Source organism: Myxocyprinus asiaticus, chromosome 43 (genome assembly GCF_019703515.2).
Source record: "Myxocyprinus asiaticus isolate MX2 ecotype Aquarium Trade chromosome 43, UBuf_Myxa_2, whole genome shotgun sequence".
Classification (NCBI taxonomy): domain Eukaryota; kingdom Metazoa; phylum Chordata; class Actinopteri; order Cypriniformes; family Catostomidae; genus Myxocyprinus; species Myxocyprinus asiaticus.
Window position 1 is genome coordinate 17,167,833 of NC_059386.1, and position 26,943 is coordinate 17,194,775.

General features: G+C 38.5%; 1 protein-coding gene across 2 annotated transcripts; it reads right to left on the reverse strand.

The window, feature by feature from the left end:
• Positions 1–351: 351 nt before the first annotated feature.
• On the reverse strand, positions 352–26,369 carry LOC127433183 (period circadian protein homolog 1-like). Of its 2 annotated transcripts, none has more exons than XM_051684900.1 (20): positions 26,215–26,369; positions 21,471–21,958; positions 20,602–20,864; positions 19,823–19,944; positions 19,513–19,714; positions 15,851–16,042; positions 15,342–15,420; positions 15,151–15,257; positions 14,832–14,985; positions 14,467–14,710; positions 11,139–11,253; positions 10,890–11,031; positions 10,564–10,682; positions 10,037–10,213; positions 7,686–8,006; positions 6,491–7,455; positions 4,557–4,740; positions 4,132–4,315; positions 1,907–2,057; positions 352–1,743 (listed from the first exon to the last, which is right to left on the reverse strand). In XM_051684900.1, exons 2-20 carry the CDS (start codon positions 21,845–21,847, stop codon positions 1,552–1,554), a joined length of 4,290 nt encoding a protein of 1,429 aa, XP_051540860.1. In that variant the 5' UTR covers positions 21,848–21,958; positions 26,215–26,369; the 3' UTR covers positions 352–1,551. The 2 variants fall into 2 exon arrangements, with proteins under 2 accessions (XP_051540860.1, XP_051540861.1); XM_051684901.1 differs by lacking the exon at positions 26,215–26,369 and adding an exon at positions 23,075–23,232.
• Positions 26,370–26,943: the final 574 nt, after the last annotated feature.

Below are 26,943 nucleotides of genomic sequence, written 5' to 3' on the forward strand. Positions count from 1 at the left end.
GACGAGCGCCATGAGACTGAATCTGATCTCTCTGCATTCTTGAGCTGAGGAAAACTACAGATTTAAGCTTTGGAAAATAAGGAGTGTGGATTATTCAAAGAATCTTTCTCTTTTGCTCACACACACATTCCTTTCAACAACTTGGGATATGAATTATATATTTTAAGACCTGTTGGAAAATAAAAGATAAGTAAAAAGTCTTGGTCATATCTTTTAGGCAAAGAAATTTTAAAGTATAGTGTCAGGGTAAATGTGGATGTTGCCAGGTATGTTACTAAGCCCTCTAGTGGCAATAAAGGCAAAATCTGATCATCCATAAAACTGAGTAAAACATTATTCACAGATGGCCAGTAAAAGTACACAAAAATACACTTCTTTATTAAGGGTCAATGAAACAAAAATGCATAAGTTCATATGTTTTAAATACATTTTGTTGATCAATTTACACATTCAGTTTAGAATTCCTGCGCATTCAACTAAGGTTTTTAACAGAACTGTGTACTGCATGTAAACCGATTGGGCTTGTCTGTTTTCGCAGACATGCTTATACCTTCACAATTTAATCTAAAGGGTGAACCAAGGATATGTTTTGTCTTGCTTTGCATTATTGACAAAGCTTATATCCCGTAAGATTTAACGTCTCATATATGTTGTGAAACTGAACAAGATACTGGATGCTAAACAGAGTACACAGGCTGAAAGTGTGTCCTTGTGTTTCTATGGACTGTAAAAGAAAACGAAGATGTTACAACATATACAAGCCATTTATATCTATAATTTCATGCACAAATAAATGAAGAGCTCTGTTTGAAAAAGTGCTCGGATTCAAACAGACGTGAATGTGCTTTTTCACTAACTTTTGAATTCAGCAACATTGATTTACTAATATCAATGGGCTGATCTGATAACAGACTCACAGTCAGAATGAATGCTGTTTGTGAAGTTGACTCCTTTGTCCACCTGTTCATAATTCAAAAGCAACTCACTGTTAAAAGAAGTGCATGTAATAGGAAGGTCATGTGGTGTCATGAATTATGAGACAGCATCGATCATAAGGCCACACAAGCTCATGAATATTATGAGAACCCAAAAGAAGAAAAGTGCAAATAAAATCCCTTAATAAACGACTTTCCTCTCATAATTAAAAAATAATGGATGCTAACATCCATCTTGTGCAACACGTACATATCAGTTTACATCAAACTATGAAAAATAAATGAAGTCTTTCATTCCCTTTTTCATTTAACTGTTCAGAGCATTGGTTATACCAGATATCCATAATATTACAGAACGACTGACGTGACATTGTCCCAGAGGATTAAAGATCAAAATAAACCTTTCACCCTTTGAAATTGGTCCAGATTTGTCTCATCAGTTGATCACTTTTTGTGTATAGTAATTGTTAATTCAAGTCTTAATGAAAACAATCATCAGCTGTCAAGTCTGACTAGAGTGCACTTCCGATTGATTTATGCCAATCACACAGTGGCAGCCAGCGAGATGACCAATCATTGTCCAGCAGTCTTCAGTCCCACTTCTCCTCTAGTGATGTCACTTGCTTGCAGTGGCCGCACTGGCCACAGTATCTTTCTGCTCGGTATCAGATATTGGAGGACTCAAGGGAAAGGCTATTTCTGCAACCGCCTCTTCTCTCAAAACCATGTTAAGATCCATCTCGTGAAAGTCTAACTCAAATGGAGGAAGAGTCAAGGAGTCTGTGGGAGATCCGCACCCTGTACATGACTGTTAAGAAGAGAAATTACAATAATTAGCAATCCAATTTCAGGGACAATTACAAATAACATGCAGCCTTAGCATCGGGAGCATGCCTATACTGCCTTATAATGCTGTCTAGGTAGGCGTCTTACTAGGTTTTGGAACAGAGCTTTTGTGAAGAGCTACTCACTGTAATGTTGATGGCTTTGGGAAGGCAGCCGGTTTGGATCCATGGGTGGACCTGAGTTAACTCTTTCTTCTGCTCTTCAGTAAAGTGAGGCTGATGCTTCAGAATGGCTTTCAAGGCGTCTCTGTCTTCTTTTAGTACTGAGTCTCTGTCTCTGTACAAACACATACAAATGAATGAATGTTACATTTATATAGCGCTTTTCTGACACTACACTCAAAGCACTTTATACAGTGAACAGGGGACTCTTCTCAACCACCACCAGTGTGCAGCATCCACCTGGATGATGCAACGGCAGCCATAGTGCACCAGTACGCTCACCACACACCAGCTATTGGTGGAGAGTAGAGAGTAGAGTTATAGAGCCAATTAGTGGATGTGGATTATTAGGAAGTCATGATTGATAAGGGCCAATGGGGGGAATTTAGCCAGGACACCGGGGTTACACCCCTACTCTTTACAAGAAGTGCTCTAGGATTTTTAATGACCACAGAGATGCAGGACCTCGGTTTAACATCTCATCCGAAGGACGGAATGGATCCACATCACTGGAATTAAATTAAACTGTAAACTGAATATCAATGACTACTCATTACAAGCATATTTTGGTCCAGGGATGCTCAGAACCTTTCTCCTGAAGATTTACAGTACCTTCCTGCAGAGTTTAGGGCAGCTAAAATGTTTCCATAAAATACTGTCTGTTTGTCTCTTTAATTCAGTTTAAAAAAATGGTTTCTTAAATTTTAAATTCAAATTTAAATCCCAGGTAAGATCTGAAATAATAATTACCTCAGGTTTGAAAATGAGGTATGAAAATCCTCGCGAGAATGCACCACCCAGGATCACATGATCATAAATGCCAAAATTACTTCCGTGAATTGACCTTACAATTCACTAACATTCACTGAGCACTTTATTAGGAACACATGTACACCTACTTATTCATACAGTTATCTAAGCAGCCAATCATGTGGCAGCAGTGCAGTGCATAAAATCATGCAGATACAGATCAGGAGCTTCAGTAAATGTTCACATCAACCATCAGAATGGGGAGAAAAATGGGATCTCAGTGATTTGGACCGTGGCATGATTGTTGGTGCCAGACGGGCTGATTTGAGTATTTCTGTAACTGCTGATCTTCTGGGATTTTCACGCACAACAGTCTCTAGAGTTTACTCAGCATGGTGCCAAAAACAAAAAACATCTAGTGAGTGGCATTTCTGCTGAAGGAAACACCTTGTTGTTGAGAGAGGTCAACAGAGAATGACCAGACTGGTTCCTGCTGACAGAAAGGCTACCGTAACTCGGATAACCACTCTGTACAACTGCAGTGAGCAGAATAGCATCTCAGAATGCACAACACATCAAACCTTGAGGCAGATGAGCTACAACAGCAGAAGACCATGTCGGGAACTTTATTAGGACCATAGTGTTCCTAATAAAGTGCTCAGTGAGTGTATGTCCTTATGAAAGAGGCCTTGGTGAAAGGATTAGGTTCCCCACTTTCATTCGGAACAACCCTAAAACTGGCAACCCCTTCCTGGGCCCAAAAATTCCATTTAGAATTCACCATTATGTCCAAAGTAAACTTCAGTCAGACGCAAAAGCTAGGCATCTGCGTACAGGATGCGTGACGCAATTTTCGGCATCAGCAGAGTGCTCAAGCACTGTATGCATGCAGCCTGATTTTTCGTGCAGTATGCACATGCGCCTGGAATTATTGGCACTAATTAGTGGGCCCACAAGGTGGCAACACTCACTTTTGAGCTGTTGCTGTCATGAAGAAGTGCAAGAAGTTATCGCCGCTAAACATCAGGAGACAAAGGTGAAAACAACAACAGTGGATGTGCACGTCACGAGCGCGTACGTGGGGAGGTCAGGAGATATCTGTATTTGTTTAACTTGAGTATGAAGTAATATAAAGACATCTTTATGCATCTAAACAACTGAAAATAAATAGACCTGTCTCTGATAGCAGTTGAAGTGCCAGTGTATGCGAGCACAGTCAAGTGAAGTATGCTTTGAAAGGCTAGCATTCGACTGTATGCAGACGCTAAGCGTTTGCGTCAAAATCTAAGCATACTTTGGGCTTTAGTTTCAACTCCAACGAACACACCTAAACCAGCTAATCAAGAACTTTGGGAGTCATTTGTAAAAAACAGGCAGGTGTGTTAGAAGAGAGTTGGAACTAAACACAACAAACCTGGGCTTTGGTAAAATGGTCTTACCTGACAGGGATCTGGTACGTCATCATGACCTTGTCATCGGTGTTGGCCATGAGGAGCCAAATGGGGTCCTGCAGGACAAACTTAATGAACTGTTCACCTCCCAGATCTCCTGATGCTGGTTTATGAGAGTGATCGTTCTCTGACGAGTCAATGCTTCCAAAATACTTGCTGGTATTACTGCTTCCTGAGATCAAAAGGAAAAACAATGAGATATTAGCCTCAGTCACCATTCATTAGAATTTTTCCAATCAGTTGGAAAAGTCATAGCAACCAGAGTTAGAACAGCCTGAAGGTCTGTGCTAAGTTTGGTGGATGTAGCTTGAAAGCTCTAGGATCAGTAACAGTCGGAAATTTTGATCTTGGTTTAAGTCTGATTCTTTCTACAATTGCAAAGAATTACAAGGCTGTATAAGTAAATAACTTACTAGTGCCACTTCCTGAAGTGCTGCAGCCATTCGACCCAGAGACAGATGACCCAGACCTCGACCCTGTTGACCCAGAGCCTGAGGCAGCTGAGCCAGTGCCCGAGCGAGAGTCCTCCTGCAGAAGTAGGTCCAGCATGTCACTGGAGGTTGACATGGCGTCCTGGTTGGCCTCATTGACTTCAGTCTAAATTAACCAAGTTGAACAGGAAACATGGTAAATTTCAAACATCAAAAACAAACCTGGGACAGAAATTTACAGGGGTTCAGGACAAAAATTACCCTGAAATTGACAAAAATGCCCCCGAAATTTAAAATCTGGGTTCAAATTTTTTTTCTAATAAATTAATCTAATATAATTAATATTCTATTTTAGGCCTAGTTATACACAATATGGCAAAAAATTAGTTGACTTAAATAGATATGACGTAAATCTATAGGTAATAGTTGTTCAGACTGAGATTGTTTTAACAAATTCATTAAATGCAAGTTTATTTGACAGGATGATTAAAAAAAAAAAAAAAAAGGATTCATATTTAAAAGGATGAAAGAATATTTTTGTATGGTTTGGAAATATGTCCTAATATAGGTAAAAAAAAAATAAATAAAAAAAAAGAAAGAAAAATGTCCCTGAAAAACAACTTTGTCAAAAATATTGCCCCTTAATGGAACTTATTTTTAGCTTGTGCGACCCCGCATCCACATGTGTGGACATTGTATTTTGGCTTCGCAATATGCAACGCATAATTTAAATTCATTTAAACTGACTGAATACTGTTCACAAGACTCTAGACTGTCATTTAAGGGTTAAACTTCTGCCGAACTGAATCACGTGACACAGCAACATGACGTCAATTTCTGTGAAGCGCTTCTACAGGGGCAGAGCCAAATAAAGTGCCACTGGTAAGAAACCTCTATAAAGTTTTCATTAAAACCTGTTTGGATGTAAAGAGTAGTGTCTCTAATTAAGTTTGATATGGCGCTTTAAAAAATGCATTAATTGTCCATGTGTCAGCACGCTGATAAACATGATGTACACATACGTGGATTTTGGGACATTATTCCCACAAAAGTTAAAAAAACATGTTGCAATTCAACATTAACACATCTGTGGTCACTTTGCTTAATTTTTAATAGAAATGTTTATTTATTTTATTTTGTTATTACTGTACAACACGGTTCTATTCATTAACATTAGAAAATGCATTCCTACATTCACTCTGCATTTTCACATTGAGAATCAATGGGTTCATCCAAAAGTTGAAAAATGTTGCTTTCAGAGGATTTATATGGAGTTAGAATGAAAATAAGGTGCTTTTCGAACTTTTCTGAGACTAGTGCAGAAAGACAGAACACTGGAGGTTAAGTCATTCACTAAATAGGGAGCAAGGGAGCATCCTATAGCTCTCCATGCACCTAAGTGCATTCACTCCTAAAATCCGACCATTTGCTCTAGAATTTTTTTTTTTTTTTTTTTTTTTTTTTTTGCATGTTTATTAGGTGATACTAGTTACAAATAAAAAAGGGAAATGGAAAATGCACACAGCAGTCATGCTCAGGTCTCACCCCTGATGTATACAAATAGCATATAAGGATGGTTGTGCACAATTTGTTATTTACAGTTGTCATGTTATACAGTTATCCTCATGATATAAAGCTCTTTCTCTAGAAATGAAGTATGTCATATCTGCGCTACTAGTACCACTAAATGGAATTGCAAAAATAAACACCATCTTCTGTTGATTGAACAAACAGATACACCCACCCCCAATTAACGTCATTAGTCAAGCCAATGTTGCTGTGTCAGGTTAGACGGGTTGCTCAAAACAAAGGAATTGTTATAGTGCCACAAATACACAGTGTTTGAAGTTTAAGAGAAAATTAACCTATTTGATTTTATGTGATCCAAACACATAAACACACTCTATTTAACTTACATTTTCATTTAGTTTGGGATCTTTGGTGTTGATGCGATTGTTGGAGTTCTGCCCTCCAGCTCCACCTCCTTGAGCTGCGCCTCCCCCTGGGGGTGGAGTCTGTTGCATAGCATCCGTGCGGTTGCTCGGCAATTCTTCAAGCTGCAGCAGATTGAGCGGTGAGGAGCATCGGGACTGAAAGAGAGGAGATCCAGCCCCTTCCCTCTCGCCAGCCTGCTGCCCTGTAGACTGAGGTGTGCTGGAGCGAGACTGTCCATGCAGCGTAGGGGCTACATTTCCTGCTGGCATTGATGAAGAGTTGGGGAAAGTGAACAGTGGATTTGGGTTGTAGAACGGTTGGGGAATCATTGCCGGCATGGCAGGATTAATTTGGGAGCCCAGAGGATTGAACTGTGCCACTGCAGGATTAAAAGAAGGTACACCAGGGTTTATTTGAGCAAAAGATGAAGGGAACTGGCCCAAGGGGTTCATCTGGGGGGGCAGTTGTCCATTGAGCAGCACGTTGGCCGGATTAAGTTGTGGTCCTGGGTTCCCGAGCTGTGGAAACATATAATTGGGCAACATGAAGGTCATAACTGGTGGCATCACTGGAGGAAACATCTGAGAACCCTGCATGGAGAACCTAGGGCCTCCTGTTTGCAAAGAAGGATCCGTGGCCATTGGGGACATTGAGAAAGGGGGCGAAATGGGGTACATGGGCATGTAGCCAGGAGGAAAGGATGTCATAACGGGAGCTCCGCTAGTCTGGGATCCCACCGATGATGGCCAAGAGTTGGAAGAGTGCTGGACAGAGGGGAAGTTGGGTCTTGCTGATGCAGCTCTAGGGGCCCTGTAGGGGCCAGAACCAGAGCCGGAGGGAGTCTCAGGAATGTTTCTGTCTACTTGGTGTTTTCGTCTCTTCCCACCTCTGCCATGCCAACGACCGCTGCCACCACCAGAAGGATAATTCTGCGAGCTGTTTACTCCTAGACAGCAGAAAAAGAATAATGAAGGCGAAGGTAAAGGAAATCAGACAGACAGCAGGAAAAAGCAAGAATTAAACTGGGTTCTGGAGCCGTATTACAAAAATATTCCTATTCTAGAATCCAGAATAAGCTGCAATGCCTCAGTTAAAAAGTCTAGTTATACAAAACTACTGTAATACTAACATTCAGTGATGTTAAGACTATTTACAGCTATAAAATGCTGTTATTACCTTTTGTACCAGGTGAAGACGTATGTTTGCGCTGTGGTGGCCCATTGGGTTGGGCCATCCGCAGCTGGCTGACATCTCTGAAGCGGTTGAGAAAGGCCTGCTCCTCTTGCTGGGTGTGTGCTGACAGAACTGCCTTTGTGAGGCCCTTTCCTGTGCTTTCTCCTCCTCCTCTTCTCTCCTTCTCCTTGTCTTTCTCAGGGGCAGCAGTGGTGGGGAACGAGGTCAGCTGTGAGTTCATGGGCATTGGAGAGGTGATAGAGGTGGGTGGAGCTGGGGTGGACGGTGTTGGGGTGGTTGGCAGCTCATCCATCATAACAATGTCTGGATGTAGATCAGATAGGGTGGAGGAGTTAGAGGAACATTACATAGAATCATGTGCAGACCATATTAAATTAAAGCATACAGTAGCACAGTGGTTCTCAAATCCAAAAAGTGCATCACAATCCAAATGGGTCACAGGCCTGTTCTGATAGGGTCGCGGACAACACAAAAAAATAAACAAATAAAATTATATATATATATATATATATATATATATATATATATATATATATATATGCCACATGCAAATAATAAAATGCAACTAACAATATATTCATGCACAGTTAGGGGTGTTCAGAATGAATGTGTTCTTGCATTAAAAAAAGCTAGATGTAGCTCAACGAATAGAACAAAATGCAGGTGACTCAAGATTAGTTTTTAAAAGTTAAAGTTCTTTTAACTTGACATGCCATCTTAAAAAGATAAAGCTGAGACAATGAAAAAAAAAATGCAGTGGTTAAAGATGTCCATCTATTGCAGGTTTACATTGAAAACCTTTTTTAAAAAAGCACAGGCGGACGCAAAAACATGTTTGGTTTGAAAGGCCCTTAAGGATAGCAAAAAAAAAAAAAGACTTATTTTAAAATAAGGAAAAAACACTCTCCATATCCTTTGTTGTTGACGTCAAAGACTGTGCATCCTATCAAACTATATGGTATTTTGGAAATTAATTTACCACTTGGCAGATGCTAGCCAAATTAGGCATATGCCAACATGGACAAGTTGCGTGACACAAGGTAAAATAACATACAACTCAGACTACATTAAACACCGGTTCACTTGCAATGTAGTTAAACATGGTTTGTGCTGACCACAATGTGTCTTTTTCTGTGAATTATTGGTTACTGAGAGTGTCAAAATTCAAGAGACATTAAGAAACCAAACATTCAAACTAATAAAGACAATTTAAAGGGATAGTTCACCCAAAAATGCAAATTGTCTCATTATTTACTTACCTCATGCCATCCCAAATGTGTATGACTTTTTTTCTTCCGGTGAACACAAATGAAAATTTGTAGCAGAATACCTCAGCAGGTCCATACATTGCAAGTGAATGGTGGCCAGAACTTTGATGGTCCAAAAAGCATATAAAGGCAGCATAAAAGTAGTCCATAAGACTCCAGTGGTTAAATGCATGTCTTCAGAAGTGATATGATAAGTGTGGGTGAGAAACAGATCAATATTTAAGTCCTTTTTTACTATAAATCTCCACATTCACTTTCATATTCGTCTTTTGTTTTTGACGATTCGCATTCTTTGAGCATATTGCCACCTTCTGGGCAGAGAGTAGAATTTATAGTAAAAAAAGGTCTTAAATGTTGATCTGTTTCTCACCCACACCTATCATATTGCTTCTGAAGATATAGATTTAACCACTGAAGTCTTATGGATTACTTTTATGCTGCCTTATTGTGATTTTTGGAGCTTCAAAGTTCTGGTCACCATTCCTCCCTGCCCAGTAGGTGGCAATATGCACGAAGAATGTGAATCGCCAAAAACCAAAGAAGAATGTGGAAGTGAAAGTGAAGATTATAGTAAAAAAGGACTTAATATCAGTTTTTTTTTTCACGCACACCTATTATATCACTTCTGAAGATATGGATAACTTTTTTGCTGACTTTACGTGCTTTTTGGACCTTCAAAGTTCTGACTACCATTCACTTGCATTGTATGTACCAACAGAGCTGAAAAATTCTCCTAAAAATCTTATTTTGTGTTCAGCAGAAGAAGGAAAGTCATACACTGGGATGGCATGAAGGTTAGTAAATGATGAGAAAATTTAAATTTTTGGGTGAACTATTCCTTTAAAAATAAAGGTTCAGTTCCTATTCAACCTATGTTATGTTAATAACTTTGGATATTGTTGGGCCTAATGAACATTTCCATTTACTTCTGAACAAAACACATTTTTGGTACTATATTGAGTCGGCACTTGATGTACAATGTAAAATCTAGGTCCTGAAACAAAACCGATTGAGAACATTTGCTGTAGAAAAGAAAAGCTACATACAGAGAAAAATAATTCAGACCTGATTCAGGTGGCTTTTTGTCCCCAACGTGTACGATGGTGCTGCTGAAACTGCACTGGGAAGTGACCGAGACGACACTTTCAGCCTTACAATGCAGAGCAAGAGGGGTCAGGGGGTGTGCTGGTGCTGCAGGGACGACCTTTGACCCCTCAGTCCCCACAAGAGTCTCTGCTATGCCTAAAGGGAAGAGTGAAGCACATTTATGTACATTTACAAATGCAGACTTGAATCAATGCTGTGAACTATAGAATTAGTGATAGTGTTTCCTTGTATGAGTCCCTGACTTTCTGAATACGCAGAGAGTTAGTTCACTCAAAAATTTAAATTCTGTCGTAATTTACATATTCGTGTACTTGAAATATAGTGCTTGAGTCATATTGGTTACTTTTAATGTGGTTTTATGCTTCTTTTTTTTGTCAGTTTAGGAGCTTCATTATATGTAAAATAAACCTTGTGAAGACTTACAACATTTAGGAAAGAATGTGTTGGTTGAATAACCATTTATCTGTTAGTTATCCTTAACTGACCTTCGGTTGCTCCGGTTGCTTCCCTTTGTTTGTCATCGTCAGAGGTGGAAGAGGTTGTGCAGGAAGATGAGCCACACTTCCTCTTCACTGTGCCAGGGACATTAAAGCTCTCCAGATATCTGAAGAACACAGGAAGAGACATAAGACAGTTGTATGCACTCAAATAGCCACATACAGACTTTTCTCTCAATATTCTAATTTAATATGAAAGTGCCTTAATTACCCTAAACACATAAGTAAACACTAAGAGAAATGAAAATACAAATAGGAGGTATAAAACTTATTCCCACTATGACACAGACAAACACCTAGTGTGAGACACTGACCGTATGATGCTGTCCAGACAGTTGATCTGCTGGTATGAATAAATGATGGGCAGCTCTTTCCTGGGTGGACTGGACAGAGCTAAACTTGCCAGTCTTTCTCTTGCAGAGGCCTCTGCTGTTTCTGCCGCCTTCACCAATGCTTCTAAACAAATCACAGCCATCATGTCACTAAAAATGTGATAACAAGGCCATAACCTCTGGCTAAAAAGATAGTCAGCTGATATATTATTGACATGTTGGCGATGTTACCTAAGCTGCCCTGTTTGAGAGGTGGGGGTGAAGGCCGGTTTCGGGATTCCATGAAGACCTGCTGTCCGCTGGCCTTCACCATGTGCACATCTTGACAAATCTTCTCAAACGTCATCTAAAGGAGAAAATAAATAAAAGGTTGAAGCACTGCAAATTTTCTACATTTCTTAAAGGTACACTTCATTAATATGTTGCGCTGACACCTAGTGGTGTAGATGGGGCATTACACAAAAACAGAAGTCCTTAGTTGCTGATGTCATTTAAAAAATGTGCTTATTCACAGTCAGACATGATTAATTTATTTTGCAAGGGGGATGACCTAGATAAAACGAGTACTCGTATGTTGCGGAAATAAAGCCGCACCTGGTCAAAATTGCATTGCTGAGAGAAAAAAAACACAGATGAGTCGCATCTCTATATAAAGAGGTTGCATGTGACAGGCACTAGGACCAGGGAGTAGCCGCCGACTTCCCTTTAGCTGCTCAAAATGTCAAAACATAGTCCGTGAAGATAACCTCAGGATCAACACATCGTATCATGCAGTATTTGGCCTTGTTTCAATCGGAGCACCTGCTTTAAAGGTGCACACAGTAACTTTTGTCTTTGTGTCATCTTGGACTGACACCTAGCGGCTTGGATGCAGCATCATTTAAAATCAATAGTTTTCAGTTTCAGATGCCATTGTAGAACACTAGGATTCACAGTTAGCCATGATCACTTTAATCAATCAGTGAAAGTGTCAAATAACAGGATGGTTAGTGAGATTGAGCGAGTTGTATTCAGCTGGTCATGTGATTCAAACGTGGCAGCCCCCATGTGCGGACCCTCTCAATGTAGAATAAAACAGCTTTTATAAGGTTACTGATATGACTGGAGTCTTCATTTTAATGTGAGTGCTAATGATTTCCTACATATATTGGAAAATTACAATTCATGTCTTTAGGGGTTCAACTTTATTAATGAGGAAAAAATGACTGAGTGCACTTTTAAGTAATCGTTTTTCATATTCTGTTTGTTTCATGAAAAAAAAAAGACAAATAAGCCACATCTGTTTATAACATGTGTAACTCTCTGCTGTATACAAATAAACAGCTTTTAGTCTGCGAGTAAACAATATGCCTGTTGTATTCTATTAATTTATTAACGTTTGCGACTGTCTAACTGCATATTTCTGGTATTTGCAACCCTCTTTGCTATGCACTAATTATCAGGTTCACTGATTGACTGTTTTTAAGCCTTTTTCACGCATCGATAATCTGAAGATTTCTATACATCAGGATAGTAATTTTATTGTTTTCCTTGACATCCATACCAGAGATGATGACATCTGGTAAATTTCACAAAATTAGAACAAAAATCTATTTGTTTATTATTAATGACAGTTGTTTATTATTATGCGCATGAACACGTCTGGCGGACGACATGGTACTTTTAATAATTTTAAATAATTATTTTCTATGAAAGTACTCACACACTGCCAGCACTCAGCGTCAAAACTCTGAAATGCCACGGAGCGCAGTTCACATAGTTTTTCATTAAATTTGACCCATATCATTATCAAAGGAAATCCGGCCAAATCCAGCCCACTGGAATTTTTCAATGGCCCCTGTGAGGTTGTCAGTTGTCTTGGGGGCTGTTTACACTGAACGCGTTTTGTTTCTGCTCACATTGTTTTTCAATAGTTCTCCTATGTAAACTTGTGCAAAACAGATGCTGCGCCAAGTCTTGATGTTTCTCATATAGTGTCTCGTGTAGAAGCACCGCGTTTTTAGATGCTTTTAGAAGTTTAGAATCATTACCCGTCATTTTGACGATAGGGGGAGATTAAAGAACTAAAATCATGGATGACTGACAAGCGTGAGTTCAGAGCAACAGAAAAGTTCTATTCATTCATTTGGTCGAGAAATTCAATTTGAAAAGTCAAAAGTTTAAATCATAAAAAATTAAAGCTATAAACACAGATGTTTTATTTATATAGTGAACAAATATTATAGGCCTACTATAACATAATATCTGTAGATAGAAGATTTTCGATAACAAAATATCCTGGCTTGGCCCACGTGGCCTAAACATTTTTTCCATCTGGCCCACTTTTCAACGAGGATGTAAAGCCCTGGCCTACACAATGTATTTTCTGTTACAATTATGTCTTTTTGTGGTTTGACAGCTTGAATGAAAGACCTATTAAAAGCTACATACAGAGAAAATGCATAATAAACGTCGCCATACTGTAATCGTTCAGTTTGCGGCGTTTCACCAGTTTCACACACTAACCTGCAAACTCATCAACGTCACTTTATTTACTCTTGAAGAAGTACAAAAACCTTTGTAACTTTGGACTGCCATATGCTGTGTCGCATCAGCTCGTCCTGTGTGTGTGTGTGTATGTGTGTGTGTGTGTGTGTGTGTGTGATACCGATTTCTTTCCTGACCGTGACCAGCTTCAGTAAATGTTACATCACCCTCTTGCGGTCTCCCAGCGCTATTATGCAGACTGTTAAACAGAAGGCCAATTGAGTGAATTGGAAAGCATGCAAATTAGGCTTCTAAATTAAATGTCGGCTAATTTGAATATAGCGATGCCTCAAAAATATATTGAAAAAATAATGTGCCAATCAATAATAAATATATCTTATATCAATATATTTTATGACATCCCTACTGCTGTTACTATGACTGTGAAGAAACGTCATTTTGTGGACATGTGAAGAGTTGCGTTTGGTAGCGTTTAGCATTTGTTAGAAAAATAGTGTTATGATGGAACAGAATATTTAAACTGGTTGCATAAAGTACTTTGTAAAGGCATATACTCTCTGTATAGGCTTCTTTAAAAAGCTACTATTGTCTCTATGACTAATGTTTTCATCTGTTTGTGTGAGCATTTTTGTTTTGGTGTGTGTGTTTTTGTAAATAAGTTGCTTCAGACTATAAGTCTCAGAACTTTTAAGATGATGAAAAGAAACGTGACTTATATTCCGGAAAATACGGTCATATTCAGCTGGTTATATGACCTCAGCATGGTGGCGCTCACGGAATTTCCACCCACCACCATTTAAAATAAAACAGCTTTTTCTCTAAGACGGATATGACTAGAGACTTCATCTCATGTAAGTGTACATCATTTTAAACATGTTTTTCAGTCAAGCAAATCATGACTGAAAAGTCACATAACTATTGTTTTCATGATCGATCATTGCTGTCGCTTCCAAGTACTCGATTACTTTAAGTACATTCGTGATACCAATGTGGCAACAAACTGTATGTGTGTACATTTTGTTATGCAAGTTCAAATGCGGTTATGTAGATCTATAAACATTAATGCTCTCACTGGTTTCCTGGGTTTGATCTGGTCCTCTGAAGCATGTCCGTTACTTTCAGAGGAGGAGGTGGCACTTCGCTGGAGCTCGTGGGAGCCGCTGCTGCCCAGGCTGCCGTAACCCTGAGAGCTGCCGCTGTGAATGGGCTGCACCAGGTATCTATGGATCAGTTCATTCAGCTGCAGCACCTCTGGGGACACGGTCTTCACTTCCCCAACCTCAGGGGCAGTGAACACATCCTCGTTTAGGGGACTCCTGCAGGGGAATGATGGAGGACAAGCTTGGTGAGACTACTTTAATGGATAGTTCACCCAAAAATGAAAATTCTGTCATCATTTACTCGCGTATGAAGGAAAAAAACTGAGCAGCAACTTACGTTCGAACTTTGTGGCGTCCCACTATAAAAGCCACCTTCCTGCTCCAGGGGTTGATGAAGGAGGACCAGCTGGTGTCGAGGGTCAGGTACTCCCCGCTCCGTGCACGCATGCGCAGGGGAGAATGTTCAAACGGCTTCCCTGCAAACTGGAGAACTGATGGAGATAGAAAGACAACTAGTTTAATAAAATCTGCTACAAAACTCCCCTTTTAATTCGTATCAGATTTAGGGCAGGGCGATAAATATCAAATATTTGCGATATATTTTATATTTAACTATATCACCAAGCCCTGGTCTGTATCCAGAATGCCAGACTCACTTTTCTTGTGTATGGCGACCATGAGGAGTCTGTCATCTGGATGAAGGTAAATCAGCACTGGTTTCCCGACCAAGTCCTGAGGAAGGTAACCCAATAAAGGCACAGCCCTGCAAATGAGTGAGAAGGAGGATTATTCAACTTAAAAAAGTGTACTTTAAGAGTGAGAGACATCTTAAGGTAAAAGTGCTAACCTCTCGTCAACTTCTTGGAAGAGACAGTTTGGGGTGTGACTGGTGGTGAAGATTCTCTTGTCTGCTGGGATACGAGGAGCTGTTTTGTCAAAATATAAACACAAGATGAGAACAGATGACAACAAAGCAAGTGATGTGTGATTATTTAAGTGTTAATATTACACTTATAAAGTAGGTTTGTCAATCTATAAAAATATTTCATTGCGATGTCATAATTTTCCACAATTAACACATTCAGTTCCAAGACACCTAAATAACAGGCCTGTGTAATTATTAGGTTCCTCAATTTTTGTGGATGACACTCATCGAAATACACCGAAACACATGGAACTCAATGCAAATATGCTATAAGTCAATAACAAAACAACTTTCACGTGTTAATGTGTTTGCATGTGTTAATGTATTAACTTTGACAGCTATAAAATGAATGGCGGTATTCTGTGAATGTATTCTAGTGTCCTGTTACATGTGAATGCCAAGTATTTGACATGGACACTGTCTTGCCTTACCCTCATAACCGGAGTGAACTCTCTCTGCAATGAGGAGGCAGCAGGGTTCAGGGTGGGACGTGTCGGAGTCTCTCAGGGTCAGCTGATATGGTGTAAGTCTGAAGGGGTAATACTTCACCTCTCCGTCACTGTCTTTACCTCTGCTAATCCGACAAAACATTGACTTCTCCTCGGCACAGTCCACCTGTGAGGCTGCACACACATCAAGCATATTTTCACTTTACCCAGCTTGCTTTGGGCAGATTGGGCACTTATAAAGAATAACAAAAAAATGTTTTGCCTATATTAAACTACTTGTAGCACCGTTACACCTCATCCTAACAAAGTGTGCTTGAAGTTTTGAGCATAGGTGAGTTTGGAGAACAAAGAAGCTTTCACATGATTTGTGTCGGGGCGTCAACGCACCGCTAAACGCCAGCGCCAAGTGCCGCTTTGACCTCCACATGAAAAGCGTTGCAGATAGCATAATGGAGGTTTTTTTTTACGAGTTTATCCGGCAAAACAGAACAGTAAACATTGGAAACATGTATTTGGAGAAGAGAAAAATGTCTAGGCAATTGCTTTGATACATTTATTGCAAAGTATTATGAGGACTCGTGTACTAGGGCTGGGTATTGATACAGATTTCTCGATTCGATCTCGATCTCAATTCGATTCGATATGGGTGCATGTCCATTTTGCTTACAAATTAAAAACGTTCTCTCTAAGCTTAAGTTCTTAATTATAAAGGAACCTTCTAGGCAACCCTTCTAGCTACAATTCAAAAATATTAATTTTACAAATTATATTTTATCACTAGTTTTTCATCAAAATGGTTACATTTTAGCTTTTAAAAAATGTTCAAATTCAGTCTATTCCATAAATTAATGTTTTGAAATTGCATATACTGTGTTGCATATATATTTTTGTTACACTTTTATTGTTTACTTGCTTAATTTGTAAAATGTACAAGTATTTACATTGATATGTAGAACACGAGGTTAATCGGTACTATCTCTTTAAGACAAGTGGCATCAGCCAGTTAGCACATATAATGAGAGAAAACGTGTGTGGTTTCTTTAGCGCATCCATGTGTGATTAGAATTAAATGGTTTTTGTTGTTGTTGTTTTTAATCAACAACTGACTGTAAAAAACAGAAAGGGTATTAAAGAGACATTATTCAAAGACATATGGATTCATGGATTCATTAGATTAAAAGATCTTGGGATTTAAGAATTGATATTGAGATTGTTCAAATGAAGATTGCGATGCATCAGAAATCGATATTCTTACCCAGCCCTTTCATGTACGTTAAAGGAATATTTTGGGTTCAGTACAAGTTAAGCTCAGATGACAGTATTTGTGGAATAATACTGATTACCACAAAAATGTATTTCATTACCACAAACCCCCCCCCCCCCCACAACAAAATAAGTAAAGAAGTTTGAGGACTCATTGCAAATTTCATTTTGTAAATAGAAATGTATGGCAGCTTTATAACTCATGTACTGTATACAGGGTTCATACAGAAATTCACCACTTCTTACAAGTACAACATATCTCATTGAGCATCTTTAACTACATATTCGCAGTAACAATTCTTGGTTCATGACTAAACTGATGTTCAATTGTAGTGTGCTCCTTTAAAACGCACTTCGCTTTCCAACAAAAGTGAATAACTGGGTCTGTAAACAGTAGTGCATATGACTCATGTGCTATGTTCCATGTTTTCTAAAACAGATTATGTAACAGATTTATGTGAGGAACTGACCCAAATTGCAAATGGGTCATTCTCAAAAAACTGACTTTCCAACTTACAAAATATTGACATTTTCCGTTCAGTTCAGTTTATGCCTATAAACGCTGAGGGTAAACATTTCACAACATGTTGACATTCATTTTTATTTATAAAAAGGACAACTTGGCAGTTGTTCTTTCTTTTATAATTTAATTTTGTTTCATGAATGAATCAAGTTAACACTAAGTTAACACTAATGAGGGTTAAAACACCACATTTTGAGGGTTCGATGGGGAACAACACCAAACATATTTGTGTGAAAATATTAGTTAAAATGTGAATAACTTTTTAACATGCTGGGAAAAATCACTATATGCATATTTAATCAGCCTCTGTACTTTGACCTTAATTATTTTCCACAACTTTTTGTATTAAAAAAAAAACGTAAAATGTAAAAAAAAAAAAAAAAAAGGTTTTAACTTTGACAACACCAATGCCATGAAATCAAGTGACAAACATTCTTTTTGAATTATAATTTTTTTTTTTTGCTTTTTCCTTTTTTATTTTTTTACTTTTTTTTTATCCCCTCTTCTCCCCAATTTTGGAATGCCCAATTCCCGCTACTTAGTAGGTCATCGTGGTGGCGCAGTTACTCACCTCAATCCGGGTGGTGGAGGACAAGTCTCAGTTGCTTCTCATCACGTGGCTCTTTGTGCATGACACCGCGGAGACTCACAGCATGTGGAGACTCATGCTACTCTCCATGATCCACGTACAACTTACCACATGCCCCATTGAGAGCGAGAACCACTAATCATGACCACAAGGAGGTTACCCCATGTGACTCTACCCTACCTAGCAACCGGGCCAATTTGATTGCTCAGGAGACCTGGCTGGAGTCACTCAGCACACCCTGGATTCGAACTCGTGACTCCAGGGGTGGTAGTCAGTGTCAATACTCTCTGAGCTACCCAGGCCCCCATTCTTTTTAAATTATTTAAATTATTGATAATAATGTTGTTTCGCTTTTTTGTACACTTGTTCGGCCTTGCACTAATGCTTATATTAAAAACAAATACAAAATAAATACATAATTAACATTACATGTCATAGAAGTGGTGTACCAGATGAAAGGGACAAGGATTTTTTTCAGGCAATTGACAATTTCAAATATATTTTCTAAAAAATTTGCAAAACAGATTCGAGCCATCTCATATCATTAAAGGTTATGTTATAGAATAATACCTTTTAAATGTATTTATTTTTTGCTATTTGAAAGATTTTTCATGAATAAAAAAGTCAAGGGACATGTTTGTCAACATATTTTGATACTGACCCAAATGTTGTCAGAAATAACCCATTTTGTGAGACACAAAACTGCCTTTACACAAGGGGGCGCTAGACGACTCACAAAACTGAATCCTCCATTGATCTGCATTCAAATCTCAGAACATTTTACATCTCATCTAATTTTTTCACTCTGGGGAGTAATTTTTAATTAAAACTGAGAGTTGCAAGGATTCATACTTACTAAATCCACCACAGTAGTACCAATAAAATACTTATTTTTTAAATCCTCCAGTAACAATTGATTGTGATTGGCCCATTCTGAACAGCGCTGCCAAAAGTAACAGGTGTCATGTGACAGCGCCGTCTATGTGCTGCCAGCTTCAGCAGTGGTCTAGTGGTCTGTCGTCGTGTTTTTCCGAAAATAAATAAATATATTTCATTTATTAAATGATTTAAGCATCGTATTTTACGATTTTCTATAATTCAATAACTTTTTAAGCAACCATTTTCAAGGGTTTTCCAGGACTTAAATTTGAAAAAGCCAAATTTAAGTACTTCAAGCACCTTGTACGAACCCTGTGTATATGGCAATTATAACATATATATATAACATTTGTTTACTATGTATGTACAGTAAAAGAAACTCCCACATACTGGTTCCAGCACAGGACGCCCATGGCGGCAGACGGCAGGGAGCTGTGCTGCTGTAAAAGGTGCTGACATCCTGTGGCGCAAGCAGCTCAGAAAACAGCGCCCCCTGCAGCCTCTCGGGTGTACAGCGCAGCAGAGAGGCCGCCTGGGATGAAATGTAAACCACTTTACCAGAGAGGAAGGAAACTGCCACAGAGAACGTGTCCTAAGATGAAAGAGAGAAAAAATGTTATTGATTATTCATGTGTTGTTGAAAAATATTTTTCTGAAGACTCAAGGCCTGATTTGTATGAAGTATCCTGTCCAGTCATACCGTGTTTTGAAGGGTGTACTCTGATGTAATGTTGTCTAGCTCTTCAATAGTATATGACGACAGGTCCAAACAACACCCATGACTCTCTTCAATACTCCACTGATGGTAATACTCTTGATTAGCTGCAACAGAATAGATCACATCCATTCATTAGCAACTTTGCAAGCACACATACCAGAACATGGAGACACCCAAATTGAGATTCACTTAGAAATGCAAATTAAGTTTCAATTGGAGTCTTTTTTGAAAAACTTTTACTTTAGGAAGTAAAACATTGGAATGAAAGAATTCAAATTATGTATGTCAATCTAGTCTCAAAGTCTACACTCACACAGTAGCAGAATATGGCTGTCAGTCCTGTTTTAGGGGCTGTTCTCACCCATTGTGTTTTTGCATCCATCTGTGCTTTTTTTCCAATTGTTTTTCTATGTAAACATGTGCTAGACGGACGTTTTTGACCGTTGTGCCGCATCTCACTGTTTTGTTATCATCTTGCGCAGGAGTGCTACATTTTTACCAGATTATAACAATTATTTCCAATGTTAAAAACGTATCTCGAGACACATGTGTTCTGTTCCATTCGTTGTGCTACATCTAGCTTTTTTTAGCTTAATAACATGATCAAATATCGAAAAATTTACACATTCCAGACAGTATACTGCTGTATGAACAGGACAATTAGAGAGTTACACCTGCTAGTAAATACAGTTGCCAATCCCAAACACTGACTGAGCGAATATAGCCTTAGAAACTCTTGCATTTCATTGGACTGAACTTACCCCGGACTTGTTTAACGCAGCTTAGTGCATACTGCAGGGAGGCCAGAGTGCTAGATCGTCCCTTTCCGCGTCGTTCCATCGGCATGCGAATCTTGAGCTCGCGCAGGGCCTTCAGCAGCTCTCGCTGAGTCTGCAACCGGGCCGGCTGTTCATTGCTGCAACCTTTGGGTTGCTGGGAGTTTGGGTGGTCCCGCTCTGAGCTGCCACTCAAAAGACTATACGACACCGAGCTGCTTGGTGGGGAGGGACTGTTTCCATTTGAGCTGAGAAGATAGAATTTTTGCACATAAAAATAACAAGTAATTTAAGTCTACACAGACTGAAGCATAATTATGTATTATGTTGAAAGGATAGGCCACCCGAAAATAAAAAGTCTTCTATCATTCACTCACCCTCATGTTGTTCCAAACACATAAGACTTTTTCTTCCATGGAACACAAATGGAGATGTTAGGCAGAATGTTAGCCTCAGTCACCATTCACTTTCATTGTATGGAAAGTGAACAGGTTTAATATCTTTTGTGTATCTTTTTACTATTATATTCCATCAGGAGCATAATTTACAGCTAGTTAAGTTGTATTTGCATGTCTCAAAAGGAGATATTTAATATTAAGCACTATGCCGAATGCCCAAGCTGCTCTTTTCCATACAATAAAAGTGGATGGGGACCAGTGACATTCATAGTCACCAATCACTGTCATTGTATGGAAAAGAGCAGCTTGGACGTTCTGCAAGATAACTCCTTTCGAATTCCACAAAACAAAGAAAGTCATACGGTTTTTGGAACAATAGGGGTGAGTAAATGATGACTGAGAATTTTTGTTTCTGGGTGAACTAGCCCTTTAAAAGACCAATTTCCATGTGGCTACCTCTTGCTTTCTGTAGTCTCTGTGGTTGAACCCTTTCCATTGTGAGACCTGAAGGTGGATGATGCTCCCCTTCCCATGTGCCTTTCGCTCTCCCTCTCAGTCGAGTCATTCCCACTCGAGTGGGCATCTCTGTCATCAGAATGTGATGGCTGAGGCTCTGTAGAGATGTCTAGCCTGGGACGGACATGCCGGCTGTGATTGTCTAAGGAACTGTCACTCATTTCGGCAGATGAATTCCTTTGGCTTGCCCCTTCATCCTTGTGCGTTATTTCGTTCCCTGTTCTCGTACCACTGCTCACAGGTGTTTGGAATTTGTCATTACTCATAATGGAATAATTAACGCAAGCAGTGTCTGAGACCAAGCTGGGGTCACGCATGGGAAATCCTCCGTAAAAGTTTCTAAATTGTAGCGATTTCACTCCCTATTGTTTGTAGATTCATCCACTTAATAGTCCTTAAACTAAGGAAACTTTGGAGTTCTAAGCCATCTGGTGGGACAAAAATTTACAACATTTTTGTAAATATTTTCAAGCAACATCAGCACAAGATACTAACATCTGCAAGAAACATAGATGCTAAGGACATATATGTGGCTTGTACCTCTGAACAAAGAGAGATATGAAAAGATAAGAAGCAATTTCAAGACATAGCCTATAAAATGTATGCAGAGAATCATAAAGTTGCCACTGTGCATCCTAAAATCATAGAACAATTTTTACAGTATTTTGCATTTCATTTTAATTTGTAATTAGGTTTCCATCCAATAACATATTCATCAGGTAGTATCAGTCAGAGGTGATAAGTAGTAAATGGAAGAACAAAAGAAGAATGTGAAAGTGAAAGTGGAGATTTATAGTAAAAAGGACTTAAATATTTATCTGTTTCTCACCCACACCTATCATATCGCTTCTGAATATATAGATTTAACCATTGGAGTCGTATGGATTAATTTTATGCTCCATTTATGTGATTTTTGGACCTTCAAAGTTTTGGTCACCATTCACTTGCATTGTACAGACCTACAGAGCTGATATATTCTTCTAAAAATCTTCGTTTGTGATCAGCAGAAGGAAATGTATTTCTTTTGTTATGATCTTTTAATTAGCTCTGAGACACATTAGTCTTGTCCTAAACTGAATTGTAACTATGATCTATGGATTAAAGAATCTGTGTTTAAAGGACCAGCAGTCACAAAGATGAACTTGACTGAGTGCCATCTGTCTGTAAACCTGTGGAACTACTGACACCTTATGATCACTTGCTAAAGCAAAACCAGATTTTTTTTTATAGTTATCAAACTCATGCACAATACACATTTTAAACAAACAATCATGTGAGTTATAATGAAGTCATTTGATCATGCAACTTTTAACACAAATATACATGACAAGCTCTCAGGTTTATTTTACAACAAAAGTTATGTTAGGAATGACTAGAGATGGTATTGTCATCAGGCAATGACAATAATAAAGAAAGACGTAATGTTTACGTGTTAAAAAAAACATTGTTTGACAAGTTCATGACTTGTTAGCCACTTATACGAAGGATGCAAGACAATGGACACATTAAATAAAATTATAACGACAATCTACAGCTTTCCTTACCTTATAAATGTATTTCAGTTCAATCCAAAGTGAAGTTTAATTTAGTTTTCAGACCATGTATACGAACACACGCCTGTGTAGCACAATGGTTCTTTACTGTACCTCCCGTTTTCCACCGCTGACAGCCCCTGTGCGCGCATCACCATCGTTCAACTTTGGGAACAAATTTCACGTGTCCCCAGACCGTTCCCTAGACCTCTCGCATTGGCTACCAGCCGACGAAACCTCCGCCTACTATACATAAACCCCGCCCATTAACACAAAACTAACGCTCTTATTGGACGTACGGGCGGGGCTTGTGCGAACAGCTTTCCTTTGTCACGTTGTAGCAGTACTTCCCTCAGAAGTGTAGATGTGAGGTAAGGACAAGGCTCTAGTCTAATAGAACTAACATAACATAACCATATTAACTGCTGTAGAGGCGCATAAGAGCCGTTCACGCAGAACGCATTTTTGTGTCCGTCTGTGCTCTTCTACCATTGTCTTTTCTCTGTAAACCGTTACGCAGCGTCTCGCGCAGGAGCGCAGCGTGTTTTAGACGCCGTGTCAGGTAAAAATAACGTCAACATTTAAAGGCGCGTCTCGAGACACATGCGTTCTGTTATATTCATAGTGCTGCGTCAAGCTTTTTAGGACAAGAATGCGTTTTTGCTGTTTTTCAATTGTTTTCCTATTATGACAGTCAATAAAACTGCTTAAAATATACGAATGATTCTGTATAATTTATTAGAAATTGTTAGGCATTCACTGGTGGGCGTTCTCGATCTACTCTTTTGTAGGTGCGCGTTATTTATGGTAATTACGATATCAACACAGTCTAGTCAAGTCGAATGCGTTGCTCCATGTGTCGGTATGTACTTGACTTGTCTGTTCACCTGCCACTAACACATGTGGGTGTGTGTTTGTGTGTGTGAGGGCGCTGCCAGCTTTTATTGTGCAAAAAAAAAATTTTTATCTCTGTCTCATGACAGTACTTCCTCTTCTTTATTGAAATACACACAGTGAGAAAATCACAACTGGACACATATGCATTTGGACAATGTGCTAAACATGTGGAAACAATAAGTGCAGAGGACGTTATATATCTATGAGATTCTCAAATAATTTAATTAAATGGTTAAGAATGCCAAAACAGGGAGTTAATCTAATTATTACTAAAGAGAAAAGATTCATTCAAAGAGCAGTCTGGGTTTGGGGTAACTCTACAATGTTGACATCCCTTACAAAAATATACTGTGGTGGTCACATTGTAGGCTTACAGTAATGGTAAAGGCATTTGCATGGTATTCAGATGTACCATGGACATGGTGCTGTTTCTTAGTTGCCTTTACAATCTTATCTGATTATATTGTTTGTGGAAATAATGTATCCATTAAACAGAGTACTTTATACATTTAGTAATGACTCTTAATTAATGCAGACAGTTTGCATTGTTCAATTGAGAGTACATTGTTATGAAGGATAATAGGATGATTGACAGACATCTTTATGAGTACATTTTAGAGAGCAAAGGCGTTCCTGTGAAAGTGTCCCAACCTCCTCCTGAGTTACCCCGCCCACTTTTGGAGTTTCCGCCCCCCCATTTGGAGATCTCTGGGCCGCAGCTAACCTACTTGTGTTAAAGGGATAGTTCACCCAAAAATAAAAATTCTCTCATCAATTACTCACCCTGTGTATGACTTACTTTTTTCTACTGGACACAAATGAAGATTTTTAGAAGTATGTTTCAGTTCTGTAGGTTTATACATTGCAAGTGAATGGTGGCCAGAACTTTAAAGGTCCAAAAGCACATAAAGGCAGCATAAAAGTAATCCATACGACTCTAATGGTTGAATCTGTATATTCAAAAGCGATATAATAGGTGTGGGTGAGAAACAGACCAATAGTCCTTTTTTACTATAAATTCTCCTCCCTGCCCAACAGGTGGTGATATGTATGAAGAATGTGAATCCCCCCCCCCCCCCCATAAGAAAAAGAAGAAAGTGAAAGTGGAGATTTGTAGTAAAAAAAGGATTTAAGTATTGATCTGTTTCTTACGCACACCTATTATATTGCTTCTGAATATATAGATTTCACCACTGGAGTCTTATGTATTACTTTTATGCTGCATTTATGTGCTTTTTGGACCTTCAAAGTTCTGTCCACCATTCAGTTGCACTGTATGGACCTACAGAGCTGACATATTTTTCTAAAAATCTTAATTTATGATCAGCAGAATAAAGAAAGTCATACACATCTTAGATGGCATGAGGGTGAGTAAATGATGACAGAATTTTCATTTTTGGGTGAACTAACCCTTTAAAAACCTACAGTTACCACATGATTTTATGTGTAACAACGCACAAGATGAAGCAGGAAAATTAGCATATGACAGCTGTATTCTTTTTTATTAACATGGGATGGACATTTTGGTAGGATTACCTCCTCCTTATGTAATGCTTTTCTTTTTACATGTTTTCTCTTACCCTAACAAGTTTCAGTTTCTTCTGTGTATCACGCATTGGGTTTTAGAAAACCCTTTTATAAATAATTATTTATTAATCAAAGCAGCAATTTAAATTTGATATGTGTATTAAAAAGTCAGATAACTATTAAAAATGTATTTCTTTTGTTATGATCTTTTAATTAGCTCTGAGACACATTAGTCTTGTCCTAAACTGAATTGTAACTATGATCTATGGATTAAAGAATCTGTGTTTAAAGGACCAGCAGTCACAAAGATGAACTTGACTGAGTGCCATCTGTCTGTAAACCTGTGGAACTACTGACACCTTATGATCACTTGCTAAAGCAAAACCAGATTTTTTTTTATAGTTATCAAACTCATGCACAATACACATTTTAAACAAACAATCATGCTTAAAAAATTGTGAGTTATAATGAAGTCATTTGATCATGCAACTTTTAACACAAATATACATGACAAGCTCTCAGGTTTATTTTACAACAAAAGTTATGTTAGGAATGACTAGAGATGGTATTGTCATCAGGCAATGACAATAATAAAGAAAGAAGTAATGTTTACGTGTTAAAAAAAACATTGTTTGACAAGTTCATGACTTGTTAGCCACTTATACGAAGGATGCAAGACAATGGACACATTAAATAAAATTATAACGACAATCTACAGCTTTCCTTACCTTATAAATGTATTTCAGTTCAATCCAAAGTGAAGTTTAATTTTGTTTTCAGACCATGTATACGAACACACGCCTGTGTAGCACAATGGTTCTTTACTGTACCTCCCGTTTTCCACCGCTGACAGCCCCTGTGCGCGCATCACCATCATTCAACTTTGGGAACAAATTTCACGTGTCCCCAGACCGTTCCCTAGACCTCTCGCATTGGCTACCAGCCGACGAAACCTCCGCCTACTATACATAAACCCCGCCCATTAACACAAAACTAACGCTCTTATTGGACGTACGGGCGGGGCTTGTTGCGAACAGCTTTCCTTTGTCACGTTGTAGCAGTACTTCTATGGAGGGCCAAAAATGAAAATATTAAAAATAAATAAAGAAAAATATTTCCAAGAAATGTAAAAAATTAATAAAGTGTGTATATAAATACATTTTGAAATCTGACATAAATGAGTATTTGCACTTTTATTACCTTATTTATGTATTATTGTATTTATTTATTTCCTCATGTATTTATTTCAACATGTATTTATTTCTAAATGTATTTATATATGTTTATATTTCCATATTCATTCATTTCCACATTTATATATTTCCACATGTATTTTTTTCTACATTTATTTATTTCCACATTTATGTATTTCTACATTTCTGTGTCCATATGGTAATGTGGGGGCATGCTTTCTACTTCAGGCATAACAATCGAGCTCACAGTGCTCTAGAGTTAAG

Coding starts and splice junctions, on each gene's coding strand:
- LOC127433183 (XM_051684900.1), bottom strand. CDS start 21,847: ATGCGTGACCCCAGCTTGGTCTCAGACACTGCTTGCGTTAATTATTCC. Junction 19,715..19,822: donor AGTACACCCTTCAAAACACG/GTATGACTGGAC, acceptor CTTTCATCTTAG/GACACGTTCTCTGTGGCAGT. Junction 14,711..14,831: donor GGACGCCACAAAGTTCGAAC/GTAAGTTGCTGC, acceptor ATTCCCCTGCAG/GAGTCCCCTAAACGAGGATG.